The following is a 19850-nucleotide window of genomic DNA, read 5'->3' on the forward strand; positions in this document are numbered from 1 at the left end:
AAATACTAACAACTCTTCTTGTAAACGTGCACCTGCCCTCATTTCAAGTCTAAGATGCACACTTGTTATGCAGTTATCATGAGCATATTACAGTCTCTCTCTGCCGTGATATTAGTCAACATGAAAAAGCACAGTGGTTGGTGTGATACACAACCTGTGTTTCAGAAAGAGGAGAAGGAGGAGCAGGAGGAGGTTTGTTGGACCCAGGAAACAAGGAGGAGAGGAGGACAGCTCGATCCTTTATACTCCTTCTGGAGAATTCTCTAGTAGTCAGTCTCTGGGCTTTACTCTGCGGGGACAGCAGGAGGTGCTGATTTTATTTATGTTTTTCTTCATTGTTAGTTTTTTTTTTTTTTTTTTTTTTTTTTTTTTTTTAAATGCAGTGTCATGCTTTTCCCTGCCATCTATAACTTCTGTCAGACTGCATGCTGTTCACCTGCTGCATCTCCTCCTCTGACCTCTTGGAGGGACGATCGACACCCAACAGAGCAGAAGCAGAGAAATGACTTGTTCTTAGGTCAGGAGAGGTGCGTTCTGGGTAGTGCTGTTCAGTAACATTGGGGCTTGGTGAGCGTAATGGGCTCTTAGAGCGTGAGGGCGAAGGAGAGCGACTGGGTTTGGGGGAATAGAGGAAACTGGTTTGCTCAGCCACAGAAGTGGGATTCTCCAGTAAGCGAAGGTAGATGGAAGGCTGGAAACAAGGAAAAGAAATGAGGAGCAAGAGGAAATGACAGAATACGGATTTATGGTAGTTATACAAATGTTACATATTTATGTGGCACTGATTTGTGATGCTTAAATAAAACTCATAGCTCCTTTAAAAAATGTGGAAGAAGAGAGCAACTGAGGACATATGTGATTCATCTTCAAGGTTTCAGGCGTCATAAATAAACGAGCCAAAAATTCCTGTTAGTCAATAGTTTCCATCCAGTCATATTCACCACAGAAAGAGCTGAGACGAAGGGAGCGTACCTGCCACTTGGGGCGAGGGGGAGGCCGAGGAGGAGGAGGGGGGGCATCCTTGGGCTTTGCAAAACGAGGGTTTTCATATTCCTCCTCCTCCTCTTCCTCCTCTTCCTCATCTGAGAGAGGAGGGGGGGTGGAGGCAGGAGACAGAGGAGGAGAAAAGGACGGATTGGACGAGTCCTCATCAGACTGATGCAAGGAGGACAGGACAGGAAAGGAAAGCAAAAGAAAAGAAAGGAAAGGAAAGGAAAGGAAAAGGCCTTGAGAGATTCAAATACAGAACACATCAAAACTATTTTCAGTGGTACAGTGCACCATAGATTATATTTTCAGGAAGTGGAAGTTAAAGAAAAGGCATCAGAAAAATACAGGTATTCAACAAAGATGGTAAAAGAACAGCTTCACTCACCTCAACATACCAAGATCACACTAAAATAACTCAGATCAAACTTCATTCATCCCAAAGGAATTGTTGGTGCCAAAGATGTTCGGTATAATTGTCAAATAATAATTGTGCAGTATATACTGTACCTTTATAGTCCAAAGTTAAAATCCAAAGGAGACATAGCAGAAGGTTATTTTTCTGTTTTTGATGATTCTCAAATGTAAGTAAAACCAACAAACACCTGCAAGCAGTGTGCTTTTCACCGAGGATTTACAATTACATCTACTCTATATTGAGGCTAAAGCCAGTTAGTTAGTCATGAGTGTGGATTGTTCTGCTCAACACATGTCTGGATTGACCTTTTAAAAAGAGGCAGTGACTAGATTCTCCTGATCTAAACAAAGAGAGAGCTGCAATGATTAGTCAATTATTGATTAGTCATTTTTTAAGCAAAAAGGCCAAATATTTGCTGGTTGCTTTTCAAATGTAAGAAATTGAAGCTTTTTCACTGTACTACATAATAGTAATTCATTTGACTTAAAAAGATTATAACAGGTATTTTTAACTATTTTCTGACATTTTATAGACAAAGTGATGAATAGATTAACCAATAATATAATCTGCTACTTAATCAATAATGAAAATAATCGTTAGTTGCAGCCCTCAAACAAAGATATAACACCAAAACAGTCAGCAGGCGAAAATTACAGCCAAAATTGTGTTCTTGTGTAAAAGATAAATCCGTGTGATGCACTCATGTGGGTCTGAACGTTTATCTGACGGTATTCAAACTGTCTGCCTCTCACCTTGCTGCGTGTCTTTGTTGTTGATGAGTTCTCCTCAAATTTGGCCAGCAGCTGAGTTGCCATGGAGCGGACCTTGTTCTCCCGCAGCTCTCCATCCTCACCTGCAGGGGGGGCACTGTGACAGGATAACTGATGCCAGAACCAAACAAAGAGGGAATATAAGAGAGAGAAGGAAAGAGTAGTTTAAAGCCATAAACTGTATCACACAGGTCAAGGTTATATTTACATGTTACATGTTTGTTTTGAAACAGTTTCTGGACTGATATCAATAGATATTAAGGTCCTCTTTCATAGAACAATGCAGGTACCAATTATATTTGTGCCACTTTTTTTGTTACTGATTAGATATGTTGATAATACAGAAGATGTACTGATGCACCCACCTCTGTGAGGTAGTGGTTGCCCTTTCGTCGTCTCTTGTTAACAGAGTCGTCTTCCAGTTTCTTGTCATCCTGTGACAGCGGACACCACAATAAAGATTCATTCACAGCAACCATTGAACCTTACAAAGCTCTATCTTACAAGTCATCTTCCTTGTTTAAACATACAAAGAGCCAGTTTAATCTGATTAGCATTAAAGTTGATACTGTAAGCCAATCATGCAATATACTGTTCATGTAAGCAGACATCAATAATGCTTCTAATCAGCGTGCAGATTGATGGCTAGGGTTTATTACAAACAGTGCCTTGATCTCTAGGTTAGCTGTAGCTTATCTAATCAAGACTTCAGTGACTGTAAATAGTGCACTGGTGATGAATGGAAAGACCTTGGCTAGCTGATGAGGAGGGAGGGAAGAGACTGACACTTTAATCCTCAATGAAAGCATCAAATGAATGTCAGAGAAAGAGACAAAGAGAACCATCAGAAAAAGAAATAAAAATGAGAGAGTATTTCACAATACCCTGGGTATCCTCTTCCTGGGCTGAGTCTGGGTGTGGCTGGTTTTAGCTGAATATTCTTCACTATTCTCGTCTGGTTCTCTTGAACCTGGAATATAAAGTCACATTAAGTTTACATTAAACTTATTTATTTTCAGCACAATGTACTTCAAACAACTAAATTACACATGAAGATACTGAACAGTCTAATAGATGTAGGGTCAGACTATACAAACAATTGAGGATGTGTGCAAAGCAGGATAGAAAACACATTTTCAGTGTAAAAAATGTGAAATTACATTTCATTTATGGACTTGCTGGAAACCAGTAAGATGAATTTGTTGTGGAAAATGAGGAACAATTGAGGATGTGTGCAAAGCAGGATGGAAAACACATTTTCAGTGTTAAAAATGTAAAATTACATTTCATTTAAGTACTTGCTGGAAACCAGTAGGATGAATTTGTTGTGGAAAATGTCCTTGCATATCCCAAACATTTTTTAAATGCAAGCCTCACGTTGATAGACGCCTGGCTAACTAACATGACACGTGGAATTCCAGTGAGAAATGGCAGCTACTAGCAATAAAATTGCGAACCGAGACTACACAAAGTTACCTCTTGAGAAAGGAACTGTAACTGGGTCCAAAACCAACAACGGGCAGCACAAGTTAAAAGAACTTAAATCCCAAACAACTACTGTTAGCATGAAAAAAATAACGTTAGCATGACACAGTATGAAATTCCTGCTGTTTTACAAGACATGCCAGATGCTAGATATAGGCCAACTTATGCTGTACAAAAACTCAAAAGCCTCAAGTGTGTACAGGAAAAACTTATGTTCATGAAAAACTATGTCAGCACTATTGTTTTTATCAGCTGCATGGGATCATCAACAGAGACTTTGCATACACGTAACAATGTGATGCATTTTCCATCCAAAGCCATCAGTGTGCCTCCTTCAGCTGTCTCCTGATTATAGAGCCTGATAGACATCTGCACTGTTCATTAAAAGAGTTCTCTACAGATTTAGCATTGTGCTCCTAAAACACTGTCAGACTTCTGATGGACAGTTTTAAAAAAAGGTTTTTAAAAAATTGATGCAGCAGAACCAGAGAAAAACCCAGCACCTACATTACCCAGAATTCAACTCGACTTGATTCTCTTGACTGTGCAGATTAGGGTGTATTATGCTAGTAGCGGCTAATGTAGCCTGGAGCTGCTAGCCTCCAGCAGAGAGGGAGAACAGGCTACAAAGGTCTGTAACCTCACTTCTTTCTAACTCCACACCCCCAGAGGTTTTGTTCCCCCCTCCCTTATTCAAACTTTTAGTCTTCAGCGCCAACCTGAGACAATTTGTCAAACTTTACACAGCTCCCCTGGTGCCACAAAAGGCTTTATAGGACTTTTTTCACATATGCAGTAGTAAGACCTGTAAACAGAATTTGATGTGTAAAATCAGTGGAGTACCCCTTTAACACAGTAACAGTGTGAGTGTAAAAAGGATGTTCAGCAGTTTCTGTGCAAAACTATCCACCACATTATAAAAATCTAGGGCTCTGAACAGATTGATAGATGCTACTAGCTAATTATGCACTCTGAACTGACAGGGAGGTTTCCTTTGGTGATGGGGGGCAAAAACCAAAGTCCTCCTTCTGTGCACAAAATGTATTTAAAAGTTTATCTGAAGCGAATATGAAGCTTCAGTAGATATCTTTCATCGTTACAGTTTTTTTAGTGCCAAAGTCCCTCTTTCTGTTACTATCCTTCCACCGCAGCTCAACAGGGAAACACTGTCTGAGGAAACACAAAGAGGGAATTTGAGGCTAAAAGACTGTAAATATGGCAGATATCCACTTGATATGACTAACTCAGACTGCTGAAGCCTCATATAAGCTTCACATCAACTTTTAAATGCATTTTTGCACAAAATGACTGTGTGCACACACTGTGGATTTTTGCCTAATCACTTACATTGAAAGCACATTTGAAGGGGATCTTTTGACAGCGAGTATGAACAGCGAGGAAAAGCTCTTTCACTGTTAATATGGACACCTGACTTTGCTTTAAAATGGACTTGAAAAATTGTGAACCTGTCCTTTGAGGCACAAAAACAACTTCTCGTGTTGATCTCCTCATAAGTCCTCAGTCACTCTGGTTTGTACTGTACCACCCATGTGAGTGCACATCTCACCATGAGGCCACTCGCAAACCAGTTTACAGTATATGTTAAGAAATCAAAAAATTGAAAATGTGATTGTCCCATCATATAAATAAACCTTATGCCTTCAGGATCATTTTAAAGATGCAATAATGGCATTAAAAAATCAACACTACAAACTTGAAAATAATTGTCAATTGTTTGCACACAAACCGCAAATTCAAAATATTCAAATTTAGCTAAGTTGGAGTCTGTATGAGAAAAATGGACTTAGATAATTAGTTATGCAATCAGCACAATATAGGAGGATTCATCCTTGGACTCTAAATATCAATTAATCATTAAAAAACTGAAGAAAAGCCACTGATACAACTTTGCAAAACAACTCACATTACCCAAGGCCTTTGCAGTACAATAGCACTCTGTGTAGACATGTTTGCTGACTGAGGTTTAGCAATAAGAAAAAAGCTAAATATAACTGAACCATGCACTCAAGCTTCTATAAGCTCAGCAAGTAAATTCCCACCAAATGGACTGTAAAAATGCCTCACTGAAAGTAAATTATTTTCCCAGCGTTTCAGAGGTGTGGATTTCTCCGTGGTGACAGCAGTGCAGGTGACGCAGAGGTCTATGGCACATTAACACGAAAGCACTTTAAGGGAAACGTGGCTGAAGCTGGAGCTTACAGCGGTGGTGTGACCGGAGCTGAGGGCCTCCAGAGTTACGTCGAGTGACTGGATACGGCTTCTACAGACATAGCACACATACCATTCATGTCTCTGGCAGGAACTAACCTGACCACTGAGCGAGGGTTGTGTAACCTGCAACTGTAGCTCACACAGTGGATAAATAGTCCCAGAACCCAAAGTCATTTCATCTGGGTCTATAGTTCACACATACTTTCTGCATCTCTTTTCCTGTTTTTCCACAGCTACAAATAACATCTGGCCATTTTAGTCATTTTTTTTTTTGTAACTATTCACTGACTTAAAGACGAGAGATGAGTTACGGTGGTGTGGATCAATTTAGTACTCTGATGATACCTTCAGTACCAAAATTCCCATGATTGCAATGTGACCTTAGCTGAAAATACCAAAAAGACTGATTGTGTAAGAGACCTACAATAACATCTCTAAACTATCCTATAGCTGGCTTCAATCTCTAGATCTCTAGAACACCACACATTTCCTATAGCTTGTTGTGATTTACACAGAGGTTTTGTAACATATTATTTTTCTCTTTCTTTTGAGAAAGAAGGGAATGGTAGCCCTGTTTTCACAGCTTTGTTTGGTTAGGTATAGTATTACACATTTCTTGGTGGCTAGGGTGAAGTTCTGTGTCCAACAGTGCACTGCACAGCTGGCCAAGGCACTTCCCCGTCAGTTTGTTCTGTCTGGCTGGATCCCGTTTTCATATTCTGGAGTGACTTTTGGGTTGGCAAGTAAGAGAGGTGTTGACTCAACTCTATGGTAGTTTGGAAAATTATAGTTTATACTGCTGTTGTGTTGATTTTCTTTTCCTTTTCAATCCTATTCATTTACATTTGGGAGCTTAATGATGACTGACCTGACATTTAAGAGTTTATGAGAGCAAAACGTTGATTCATAAGTCTCTGGCAGACTGGTGCTCCAGTGATTAGCATTTACTATGTTGGCTGTCAGTAGGATATTAGCATTACTAACACTGACCTTTAAGCAATAAAACATTGTGGCTTTTACTACTGAAAATTATTAACTCAATACAGATGATGTAGCCACATCTATTTTTGGAATTATTTCATGTAAGGAACCACGTGATCATTCACTTGTCACTTGATTACTAGTTCTCCCTATCAGCATTCACCTTCACTTAAACCAGAGAACATCAATCCCCTATGCAAAACCAATGAAGGTCCATTATAATCTATTTGGCAGAAACGAGTGTTTAACTTCCAGCATCTAACATATGTGGTTGGAGAGTATTGAAGGATTCTGACCATCGTTATTTAATGGTGAGTTTCTGAAGGCCTCGTAGAATTTGGAGAGGTAGAGGACCATCAGCAGCTTGTCTGGTTCTGCCTTCGCAGCCATCTCCTTTCCCGTGGTCACTGGCTGGATGCCCAGCTGTCGCTCAGCCACGTCAAACGCCAACTGGTTGTTCCCCGCCACATCCTCCTCGTTGAGGGAGTCATAGTCACTGAGATGGACAGAAAGTGAGAGTGAGAGGAGGAGAGGTTAGTGTATTCAGGATTCTGTATTGTTTCTTATAACAGCTTCCATTTTCCCAGCACTGATACGTTGTGAGATAAGATGAAAAGAAGAAAAGAAGATGGAGAAGGATTACTGTCAAATTTATACAGTATGACCTGGTTGTTTCCTTCTGTCTTTCATCCCGTAAATGAGCAAGAAGATAAAAGATTAAAGTACATCTGCTAAAACGTAGATTTATGCATGAAATATTCTATTAAAGAAGGCCATGCATAATTAATTCTGGCTAAAGCACTGAAAACTGAATAACTGACATAAACTGGATGTATAAGTTGGCCTCAGGATGGTGCTAGACAAAACACCATGTTGTTACCTAAATCAAAAGGGAATGTTAACATGATGACATTTAGTATGTTAGCTTGTTAGCATGTTAATATTATGAGCATATTGATATGCAAATATTTAGAGAGTAATTTTAACACCTTAGTACACATACATTTAGCATGTAATATGCAAATATGTTTCATTTTCTTCCTCTTTAGTTTTAATGGCAGGCTACAAACCAACATGAGAGGTGGATGCCTAATATTTTGCATGTGAGTGTAAAATGCTAATGTTTAGAAAGCATGCCCAAAAAGCCACTTGACGATGTCAAGAGCTAATTTGCATAAATGTGAAACTGTAAACTGAGTATTATGAGAAAAAAAAAAAAAACACTAGTGACACTAATGACTTCTTCACTTGAGAGATAAAACCTGGGATCATGGAAAAACACCAACCATGCAAACATCCCATCATCTCTATATGAGAACAGATTACATCACATTATATCACAGCTACTTGCTATAAATAGGATGAAGCTGACGTGTTTGAGGAGGGCTCGTTTTGTAGTCACAAAGATATGATGTCATTCCAACCAATCTGTCTGACACTTATTTGTTTTCTCAGTTGTGTGTGAGCAGACTCTTTCAGCAAAGTGCGACAGGTCAAACAAATGTTAAGTATTCTGGATAAAGCAGGTCAATGTGGAAATACTGTGTGAAAGCTTGTTTTTGAGCAATTAAATTCACCACAATGATCAATCACATGTAAATTAAAAGTGGGGCATTAAATGAGAAAAATGTATTACAGTGTTGCTCTTTCATTTGTCAAAAAACATGTGACACAGGGCTGGAGCCAAAGTGATACATGATTTCTGAGAACAGAAACAGGTCTTATGTAAGTAATGATTTTACAAATTAGAATTAAAAAAAAAAAACATTCATACTATTAAACCACTCAGTTAAAAGAAAGACAGTCTGGACAGGAGTCCATTCCAGAAAGCAGGTTCAACACACTCTGAGTCTAACCCTGACCTCTGAGTCTCATTAACCCTGAGATGGGAAACTGAGTTTTTGGATCAGTACAGCTGATCAGAGTCAGTTCAATCAACTCTGAGTTTGTTCACTCTGAGTTAAACGTGTGCGTGATGAATGTTCCATCAGTGTGACCAATCACATCATGAGTGACAGAGATAATTATTTATTTATCCATCTAAAGCTTCATACAGATTGTTTAAATGTAAACTGAGATTACACATTATGTGCAATAAAGATTTCAGTGCAGGAGCTGCTCTAACAAACTGACAGCTGTCATGTACGCACAGAGTCACAGAGTTAAAACAAAAGGACATGAAGAGGTTTTATTCTGAGTTGAGGATGAATTCATGCTGTGTAATATTTGATGTGAGAGCAAAAACTGTTCACAAATGACTGTCCTGAGTAACTAAACTTATATCCAACCAGGATTTAGATTCTGACAGACAGTAAACCTCCACTAATTAATGCACTTTGATACGGACTGAATGAATGAGGAAATGAAACAGTGTGTCTGGTTCTATAAAAGGGAGGAGACAGATAGAAACTCAGGGTTTATTGAAGAAAACAGCAAGCAGATTAGCATCACAGAGTCAGTTACCATGGTAACTGACCCAGAGTTTAGGTTAACTCTCTTTCTGGAACTGAAGACCCAGAGTTTCCCTCATTTCAGGGTTAACAAACTCAAAGTTGTCACTAAATTCACTTTCTTGAATACACCCCAGGTGACTCTTCAGAGGCCAACAGAATAGGCCCAGGCTTGAATAACCGTGTTTCGTGAGTGCACTGTGTGTGTGTGTGTTTGATAGTGTGTTCTTACATGAGCTCAGGTCTCTGGCGGTGTATGAGAGCGCAGAGGGCCAGGCCATTCCTCCAGGAAGATGTGAGGTTGGTGATATTGACTCCTCGGTATCCCTGAGTCTGCCTCTGACACCAGGTCAGCAGCCGGCTCGGTCGCACCTCGGACTCTGCGGGAGAGAAATAGCACATCAGTCATATTGTCAACAAGCTGATATCAAGATGAACAGAACGCTTTCACAGCAAAAAGATTACTGTTTTTCCCCTCAAGTGATTTTATTCTTGTCAGGGCTTGAAAGTTTTCCAAACAGCACTACCATCATGACACAAACACCAGTGACTTGTGGGTTCACTTGAGCCTCCTGACTTGAAAGACTTGAAACACCTCCCAAGCCTAAAGCAGAGTAACCTTGGCAGCTATTCAGAGACAGTCAGGCCTGGGCACAAACTGACCTACTTAAAAAATCTGCAGTTCTTGATTTGATGTGCTTTAAAATGCATAACTGTGACTTCATGGCAGGATTTCAACAACATGTGAGAGTTTCTCCGTAGAGTGAAAGAAATGGGGGAGAAGGAGGGGGATGGCTTACTGTAGGCTTCCAATGATAGGTTTTGCATTAAAAGATTCTATTGGATGAAATATAAGGTGTTAATTTAAGTTAATGCTCATTTTGGATGCTGCAGTTTGTTTTGTGTTATTCTGAGATTTGTTTCTAATATTTAGTCTGCCTTTACTGATATAAATGGAGTGGACAAAATATGAGACACACCCCTCAGTGTCATGCAATACAATTAAACAGCACGACAAACTACGGCCTCCAAAATGACAAAGAAGTTGAATCAACACGTCTCTAAAACTTGGGACATGAATCTTTAGTGTCAAGATTTCAGCCTTAAAGGACCAGTGCGTAAGATTAGTGGCATCTAGAGGTGAACTGAATAGCCCTCCCCTCAGCGTGCCGTATGGTGGCTGCAAAAAACACGAAAGGCCCTCTCTAGAACCAGTGTTTGGTTTGTCCATTCTGGGCTACTGTAGAAACATGGCTGTGAATCATGGTGATCTCTGTAGAAGAGGACCCACTCCCTAAGTAGATATAAAGGGCTCATTCTAAGGTAATGATAATACAACAATTCTTATTTTCAGGTGATTATACACTAAAACATACTTATGAATATTATATTATATTTCTGCCAAGTCCGTTCAGCTAGGTGCTACTAAATTCTACACACTGCATCTTTAAAGCTGCACTGTTCAATATTTTTACAATAACAATGGTTCAAATGACAATGTGTCAATTGAAAGTGGTGACCCACAGAGAGTTATCACCAACTCCATGGTTCAGCCCCTTTTAGCTCATTATTTTGGTTTTAAGGCCCACTACTTTACCATTTTGGTTCACTCTCATTGCTCTTGCTTCCAGATGCAGTATACAGTTATTTTCAGCTAACAATGTCTGATAAACCTTGCCTGCACCAAACAGGCAGATAAAAAAAAACGACTTGCTGGTCAACACAGTGGAGCATTTAGCAGCTTAAGAGAAGGATATTTTTCTCAGGACTTGATGGAGACCAAAACAGAGCTAAAGGGAAAGTGCATATTGGACTTTAATTCATAGAGTGGCTGGAAACATGTCTTCAAATGAATGCTCGTTTCTCAGTGTCAGTTGGATGTTTAAATAAGTCATTGTTAGAACTTTATAACGTGATAATATGTCAGTCAATGTTGTGTTTACAGCTTGCTCCACTGCCCCCAAGTGGCCAAAAGAAAAAAAATAATGCTGCTATGGTGCATCCACCTATCCCTGCTGGTGCAGAGTAGAGCAGGTCAGCACATGTCTGTGAGAGGCATCATGTTTGACCCTCATGTGGTGTAATGTAATCGAGCTGTATTGTCTGTGATGAGGCGTGTCAGCCTGTACCTGCGATAAGGCTAAAGTTTCCCCTCAGGAGGGGTTGGGGGTGCGTTCACTATGATGTCAACCTTTTTTCCCCAGTGGATTATATTCAGTAGTTTACTCTGACTACAAAGCCTTTGTTAAAGTTGGTTTGGAGTCTGTGTTGAGCCATTGTATAAACAGTAACTGAGCATTTAATTTAACACATAAAGGAAAGAAAGCTTTCGTGCAGTGTTTATGGGGCTGTGAATGTGTCTAATGGTGACTCACAGTATGATCAGATTACCATTTCAACATGACAGGGAGCTTTAAAACTAGAACACAGTCTCATCTGATAAGTTGGCAGCAATCGCCACTGTCACTAAAGATACTGGATGTGTCTAAAGCCTGTTTATAGCAGTATGAACACTCAACACAAAGACACACCATACTATCCCAGTAATCTCCATCAGTTGACTTGCAGTTCCAAAAACTCCTTATTTATCTTATATTGGTCCTTTAGGCAGCCCATCAGTTCAGCCTCTGTCTGAAACAGGCTGTTTTAGCTCCTGTCTCTTCAAGGCCTGACTCCTGATGAGCCCACTCTGTTCTCTGATTGGCCAGCTTCTGGAAGCTGCCCCTCGGCAGACTTCCAGTGGCTCCAGAGGCAACATAAACAAATAGTAGTAGTAGAATTTCACTTCTTTTTTTCATTCTTTACTCAAAATAGAAACTTCTAAAAAGCTGGAATACAATCGAAAGTATGTGACAACACAAACAACACAGGGAACAGCCTTAGCAACAACCATAGCAACAAAGGTCATTTGTTGTGGAAAAGAAAGTCTGCATCTCACCTCTTCTGGACAGGTTGACTGATCTACCTGTGGGACCTCCTCTTTCCCGGCGATGCGAGTCCTGTTGGCCGTCGATGAACAGGTGACGCACCTGAGAGACGGAAAGGAAGAAAAGATGAGGAAGAGAGAAAGACAAAAGAACCATTAGGAAAGATATGCTCCTGATTATACGATGATTTTAAATTAAATTAGATTCAACTTGATAGACTGAGTCATTGCAGAAGCAAACAGTAGGATTTAGATGCTAAATTTGAGAAAAGATATTTTAATCCAATACTACTGTCAGTTAGTGCAGATAAACTATGTTAAAAACGTGCCTTGATTGCTCTCCTTCTTTTGATGTCAGCTTTCATTCATTTGCATATTTTCCAAGAGTTGGACTTACCTGGTGGGGGCGTACACAGCTGGAGTTGAGGTTGGGGTAGCGGGTTGCAGGGTCAATGGCGTACTGTTCAAAGTTTTTACTGATGTTCTCTGTGGTGGTTTGAGGCAGCAGCCGGTAGATACTCTCCCTGAGGAGGGACAGAACAGATAACTTGAAGATTGAAGATACTGAAGCTTCAAAGATTCAAGAACTACATTGGAACCACTTGATCTGTATAAGACAGGATGCAATGAGATTAAGTGTCGTTGAATCTACAGCTGAGGCCAAGTCAGGTTATTTGAACTCAAAACTAAAGTTACATTTGCAAATATGTTTACATCATGTTTAATGTGCTACAGCTGAGCTAACTAGCTTCTAGTCTTCAAACTGAGGTTAGCTGTGCACCTCCAGCTAAAGTGCAGGACAAGACATGTTTATGTTTGTAAGTTAGATAAGAAAAAAATGTAAAAAATACTCCTAGAAGAAGGAGACAAAGCCTATCTTGCTGTCCAATATATATATCAACATGTCACAACCTGAGGGACAGTGAATGAGACACACACACACAGATATACATGCATAGGATATACTGTATATATATATATTATTAATATATATCAATCTTAATATTGGGTTAATGTTCATATTGTTATTTTGTACTGTCCAAATATTTGGATGAATTGTATTTTGATGCTTTGGCAACATTGTTCTCAAAACATTCATGCCAATAAAGCCCATTGAATTCAACTGAAAAAAGACTTTAGCAGGAAAGCAGATGTGGCTTGTTGAGTCTGTGGCTCTTGTGTTGTGTAGCAGGATGCTGTCAGGCTCAGTGTGACTGGCTGCTCTGCCTATGAAAAAATGCTGACATTATTGCTTTATGCAAATATAGTTTCAAATTAATCAATCTGATTAAACTAATGGTTTTCTGATGGATTAATGTAAAGGTAGTGAGCACTATCCAGAAACCTTTTGGTTTTTGATTTTCTAAAGGGAGAACATGGGACCTTACAGAACAGATACGATGTATGAAGTAGTGGGGAAAAAATGCGGTTTAATTTCAGTTGGACTTACAATCAATCTGCCCATTACCTGGACAAAGTTTGGCCTAATGGTGAAGCTAGAGGAAAGGCCAAAGGATCACTATACATAATTTAAAAAGAATCCTGTGGGGATCATGAAAAGAAATATTGCAGCCTTTAGTTATAAATATCTTGTGTACAAACTTGACAGTTTGACATGACTTATGTTAGAGGAGAGCTCCTGGAACGTTCCATATAGAGAGGGTTCGTTCTGAATGTCTTCATAGTAATCTGCCCATTAGATTTGATATTTACTGTGCACAAGTCAAAATTGAGATCTGATGGTGGGACAACAGTGAAACTTCGCAGGGTCACCAAAAACATTAGGAGTTATCCTCTCTATACAGATATATGTATGTAAATTACATAGGAATCTGTCCAGTAGTTGCAAAGTTCTCTTGCTATTGTTGTGTTGTACAAACTCACTAACTGTCCTCAACAGTCTGGACAGATGCTTGTTTTCATCTGTATGAAATCCAGTGAGAAAAGAAAATTACAGAGCACAGACAAGTCTGTCTTGCTTGAAGTTACAGGTAGTTACAGGAAGTGGAAAATAAGCACACATACCTCTCAGCCAGTACCTCCAGGGGGCTCCTGCCCTGTGTCCAGCCCCTCACCATCCAAGCTGTGTCAAAGGCTGCCAGAAACCCCCGAGCACAACCTGTACCCATGGGCCAGAAGGGCTGCAAGCAGAGAGCACAATGCCAGCGTTAAAACATAGACACTGAGACTCAGTCAGGGCAGAGACCAGGGTATCAAACAACCCTGACAACAAAGGGTTGCCAGTGATACCTCGTACCTCAAGCAGACTATCTCCCACCAGTGCGACCAGTAGCTGATGTCCGTGTTTCTCCCTGATCAAGGCAGCATTCTCTGAAGCGTACATGCAGGTGAAGTCAAACATCGCCACATCCGGCTGTCCGTAGTGGTTGATGGCGTAGTCCAGTGATGGCAGCTGGTAGTTTGTGCCGAAGTCAGCTGCTTCACGGGCGTAGGAGAGTAACGCTTCGTGGTTGACATTGTCAATGCTCAGCAGACGCTCTGTTTCCATGTAGTCCTATATTGATGGGAGGAGGAAGGTTTAGGGTAGAGATCATGAGGAGCAATATTTAATATCAAATTATTCAAAGATGCAATAATCATTTTTATATTACTTTTACATGAACACTGGCTCAGAAGATTATTTGTAATATTAAAAGGGCACTTATAGTTATAAACCCACAGAGAATTATTACTGCACTCTGCTGTTGTCCCCAGCTTTACAAAGCCTGGCAGCCTCCTCTCGTATCAACCCCGTTTCTAGCCGCAGTATGCAGCTTTTCTCAGCTAAAAAGCTGATAAATCCACTGTTTTCTGTCAGCAGCAAACAGCAGACTAGCAACTAACTGGTGAACATAGTGTAGCATTTAGCAGTTTAATTAGAAATGAATTAATTGAGATAGTTCCTTGGGATAGTGGAGACCAGAACAGCGATAAAAGGAGAGTCAGTAGAGCACTTCATATTTGTTACAGGGCCAGAATACAACTTCAAATAAATGCTAATGTTGCTCCGTGTTTGCTGGATGTGTATTGTCATGTCAATGTTATAAGGTGATACTACGCCCACTTCTGCCTCTAAGTGGTCAAAAAAATAATATATTTATGCAACTTTAATTTGACTTGATAAATTGTTTCATCTTCACTTTTTTAAAATTACTTTTACAATTTGTAGTACGCATCAATGCATAGTAACTGTACAGTTTAAATGCTCCTCAGGTACAAAATGTGGAGTGACTTATGGGCCACAAAAATCAGCTTTACACAGATTAAAGAAACAGTTTCTTTATCTTTGTTATTCAGCTGTATTATGGTAATATGTCATATTTACTGCTTTGACATTTCAGGCAGAACACTTGACTGGTTGGACATTTCCTCTTTATGCTCAGTAAAAAAGTACCACTTCCAATAAAGCAGAAGCATTAAAAATAAAGAATACTTACTTTTACAATTGAAGTTTATCTACCTCCTCCTCTAGTCTGATCACTTACATAAAGACAGAAAATAAGCAAGAACTTCTTCGTTATAACTATTCTATTGTTGTCTGGTACAAAAGCCTGAAACAACAAATTCAGTTTTGACTTTGGGCGTTTTAGTTTCTAGATTAGCTTCCTAATTTAGCTAAGAATTTAGGTCAAATATAATCCATTAGGGAATTTGGCATTCAGCCAAACAACACTATTTAATGGTCAAGCTTGTAATTTTTTCCAGAACCACCAGGGTAATAAGAAGGCAGTTTGCTTTTATCTTCTTTTCTGTCTGAAATGCAGACTAGTAGCCAATAATTTGTTATAGGTCACAGTGTGAAGTCAACAGTAGTGAGTGATGAGTCTAAACATGTTGCCCCCCCATGAGTGATACCATCTCCCTCTGAGTCACTGGGGAAATAACTCTCATGTTGTTTTGACTTGTTACCAGAGTGAGATAAATCCTTATCCTATGATTTTTTTATCCAAATAACATTTCCTGAAAACCCGCATGGCAGGTCAGACAAAGAAACAAGATCAAGAGCGATTCACAGACATGCATATTTCTCGATAAATGAAAGGATATGTTCAGACTGAGGAGCAATAATGAATAAAAATAATAGTTTGTTGAATCAGTGAGCTATTATGAGTGATGAGGCCTCTGAAGCTTAGGCCACATGTGTGCGCACGCTGACACATAGCTGACGCGGTGAGACAGCGCTCTGCACAATGTAAGATGAGACTGAGAGCTCTGAGGGAACAGTAAGGCCTGATTTCAACACCTGTGTGAGTTTGTGATAGAGAGAGAAAGAGACAGCCTGCATGTGTATGCCACGTCTTCCTTATGTGTGTGTGTGTGTGCGTGCACGCGCGTGTGTAGAGATAATTGTTCTGGCAGACGTTGAGCAAGCGGGTTATAAGCAGTCTCCCTAATAAGATCCTGCCTATGTCCTGATGCCATAATAATAACCTCATTTATACCGTCTAATCTCTGTAGAGGACATGGAACCTCACTGAGAGGAAAGCTCTGACTCATCTGTGCGTGTGGGTGTTGGTGAGTGTTTGCAGGGGACATAGAAGAAAGGTGAGAGAGAGAACAAGCATCTAATTAGAGCCTTATTTCATTATCATCCCCTATGGAGGCTCATCACTCACTGCCAAAGCTAGCTGCTCACCGGTCTGGCAGGCGCACATACACATTCCTGCCTACCCAAAAAACAATTTGTTCTCTGCTCTGGGAGATGGCTTTAAATTTTGCGACCCGTGTGTGTGTGTATGTGGTGGTGATAAATGTGTGTTCCAGTGCTAATTTTGGCAATCACAAATATGAGGAAAAATATTAGCTCACAACCCTAAAACATAATGAAAGATGGACAAATGGATAAATAAACTAACTTCAGTTTTAAAGGGATAGTTTGTATTTTTTGAAGTGGGGTTGTATGAGGTGCTTATCCATATATATTACTACTGTCTTTAATGTTTGTTGTCAAAAACTAACAATAATCAAATGACCAAAATGTGACTAAAACTAATATAAAAAAAATAAAAAAAATCTGTAAAAGATCCAAACTAAATCAAAACTTGGTGCCAAAATGAACACTGCTGTGTTTATGTGTGCATGACTGAACTCACATTTATGATGACCCCCTTGTCCAGCAGACTCTGCTTCTTCGCTGTCATGACAAAGTAGTGGGTGTTGTCTTTGTAGTAAACTATGTTCTCCAAGTCAATTCCTGAAAACATGAGAAGATTTACTGAACTGAGGACACTTTAAGTGCACTGGGAGAGAACAACGAAGAGTGGGAGAAGCAAACAGACAGCACTGCACGGTGTACAACTCAAACAAAGATTTTTTTTTTTTAAGGAAAGGAGGCTATACACTGAGGTCTGCTGGTGCCATGTTATTTCCCCTCACTCACCTGTTTCCTCCCTGAGTTCCAGGAAGAACTTCTGGTTAAAGATGAAGGCCACACCACTGATCTCCTCCACTTTGGCCTCTGCTGTAGTGTTCCTGTTGACAAAGTTAGCGGTGATGGCGATGGCCAGCTTCCCGCGAAACTCCTTGCGGGCGAAACCTGCCGGGAGAAGATAAGAAACCTTAGCAGTGACCCACGCAGAGGGAAACAGTATTTCACTGTCGTTTTCATTTTTAAGCAATACAAGCATGCTTAGACAGTCAGATGCAGATTCTGATCAACAGCTATGCAACCACTGAACCTTCTAGCTACAGTAAGTCTTCACATGAGGGAGTTTCTCAGGAATAGTGACACAAACACTTCTGCAGACTGTTTACCATGGCTGTAATCAGTTACTTTACGTGTCAGCAAACATGTGCACAAAACATGTAGTATACACACACAGATGAGCATGACACACACAAACATTATGCCTGGACAGAGAGCAAACAAATCTCTCAAACATTTCAGAAACCAGCACACACACTCCCACACATACACACCACTGACCCCACCATTAAACATCCAGTTTAAACTACGTCAACAGGAAATGCTTAACCCAGTGACTGAAAGCAGCTTTGCAACACCTCACCTCAGTTCCAGTAAAAATAACAAATACAGTTTTGACTGCAGGGTAAATGTCCTTCAAATGTGGGTCAGTGTCTTAGGAACTCACTTTGGGCTGATGTTCGAACACTAACTGAGACACTTAATCACCATCACAGTTTAGCCCGCAGCATAAATCCCATTCATTACTTCGTTCCCTTCTCTCTCACCATCTAACGTGTTTTTGCGTCCATCGGCTCCAATCACCACGTCGAAGTCAAAGTCCGAGACAGGATGGCTGGATGGCCGGACCTCTGCTCGCCACCCAGGACCTGAGGAAGCACACACAGCAAAACAAGCAAGATCCACTTCAGTTTGATTCATTTCATATCATGACATGCATGTTAGCTTAACAGAGTGTAAATGAACATTTAAAGGAAAAACAGATGACGGGGAGTTGCGGGTGATCCGGAGCAAAGGTCGTTTCATTTGGAGAACAATGTGGATACAAGCTGGGGCCACTGATACACATATCATGATGAAGTGCTGATGTGATTATTCAGACCTTTTTCAGACCACACACGGTTTATGTGGTTATTTATCAACTGCTACACAGCAGCTACATTACAGGGTTCAGTGAGGTTGTGTCGTGTTCCTTGGAGCATTAAAGTGAATAAGTAACCATACAACATATTTAGGACACTTAGCACATTTTGGACCCATTAGGAAAGCAAACTTTAAGTAGAACTAAAATGTAGCTATAGGCAGACTCTATCAATAGACTATTTTCCACACAGTTTGAGTTTGTTTAAATGCTGCCACTGCAAACACCTCCTCTCTAGGAAAAAGTCTGATCGCTTTAACATGTGTTGTGTGCTTTCCATATATAGCTGAGATATGCAGGAGGGTCTGCTGGTTAGGAGAGAATTTCTGTCCTCATGTGTGTCACTGCCACTCTGACCCTCTAACATGCAGATAACATTACCCCCCCCCCCCCCACACACACACACACTCACGCTCACACACACACACACACACTCACTGTCGCCAGTCTGCTCCTCTGGAGGCTCCAGGAGTTTGACGAACTCTACGTTGACATGAATCTCCACGCCCAGAATCAGACACACTTTCAGCAGCATCAGCTGGAGCTGACGGATACCTGGAACAGATACACACAGATGCACGTATGTCACACCCAACAGCACACAAAGCTGGGCTACGGCAACTGTACAGGTAAAAGAGCAAATGTGCATTCTAGACCACCGTTGGCTCGAGGTGGTTTGCTAAGAATTAGAGCACATTCAGACAGCGAGCAAGTGGCTACTGCTGCATCCACCACCTGGTGACATATATGTTCTGTAACTCTGCTGCTGTGGCTTCCAGCAACATACAATTTTAATAACAACCATATGATACAGGTTGCTGCTATCCATCAACTCTTACTCTTAACTCTTAAGAGTTAGCTAAATAGAGCCAATTATAGCTTAAAATAAAGAAAAATTTAGCTAACTATAATATCAAACACTGTTTATTGACACAGACCACATAATAAAACTTCAAAGCTAATGTTGCCCCAGAACCAGTTTCTGTGGTTTCTGGCAGCAAACCGCAAAAGGTTTGAACATCATCAGCTCAGATG

General features: G+C 40.3%; 1 protein-coding gene across 9 annotated transcripts in view; it reads right to left on the bottom strand.

Annotated features, from left to right (window-relative positions):
- mical2b (microtubule associated monooxygenase, calponin and LIM domain containing 2b) overlaps positions 1–19850 on the bottom strand; it is a 67909-nt gene that overhangs the window by 23957 nt on the left and 24102 nt on the right. For 8 of the 9 annotated variants that reach the window (XM_067588904.1, XM_067588905.1, XM_067588902.1 and 5 more), the window contains exons 4-19: positions 19254–19370; positions 18442–18543; positions 17630–17785; positions 17343–17443; positions 14507–14764; positions 14275–14390; positions 12647–12773; positions 12262–12352; positions 9556–9703; positions 7170–7369; positions 3060–3145; positions 2541–2609; positions 2158–2286; positions 973–1155; positions 437–691; positions 155–289 (exon numbers count right to left, since the gene is read on the bottom strand). In XM_067588904.1, the coding sequence (XP_067445005.1) occupies positions 155–289; positions 437–691; positions 973–1155; positions 2158–2286; positions 2541–2609; positions 3060–3145; positions 7170–7369; positions 9556–9703; positions 12262–12352; positions 12647–12773; positions 14275–14390; positions 14507–14764; positions 17343–17443; positions 17630–17785; positions 18442–18543; positions 19254–19370 (2273 nt within the window). The remainder of the gene's footprint in view (positions 1–154; positions 290–436; positions 692–972; positions 1156–2157; positions 2287–2540; positions 2610–3059; positions 3146–7169; positions 7370–9555; positions 9704–12261; positions 12353–12646; positions 12774–14274; positions 14391–14506; positions 14765–17342; positions 17444–17629; positions 17786–18441; positions 18544–19253; positions 19371–19850) is intronic. The other variant, XM_067588907.1, reaches the window with a different exon arrangement.

Source organism: Thunnus thynnus, chromosome 5, assembly GCF_963924715.1.
Source record: "Thunnus thynnus chromosome 5, fThuThy2.1, whole genome shotgun sequence".
In the NCBI taxonomy this organism is placed as follows: Eukaryota; Metazoa; Chordata; class Actinopteri; order Scombriformes; family Scombridae; genus Thunnus; species Thunnus thynnus.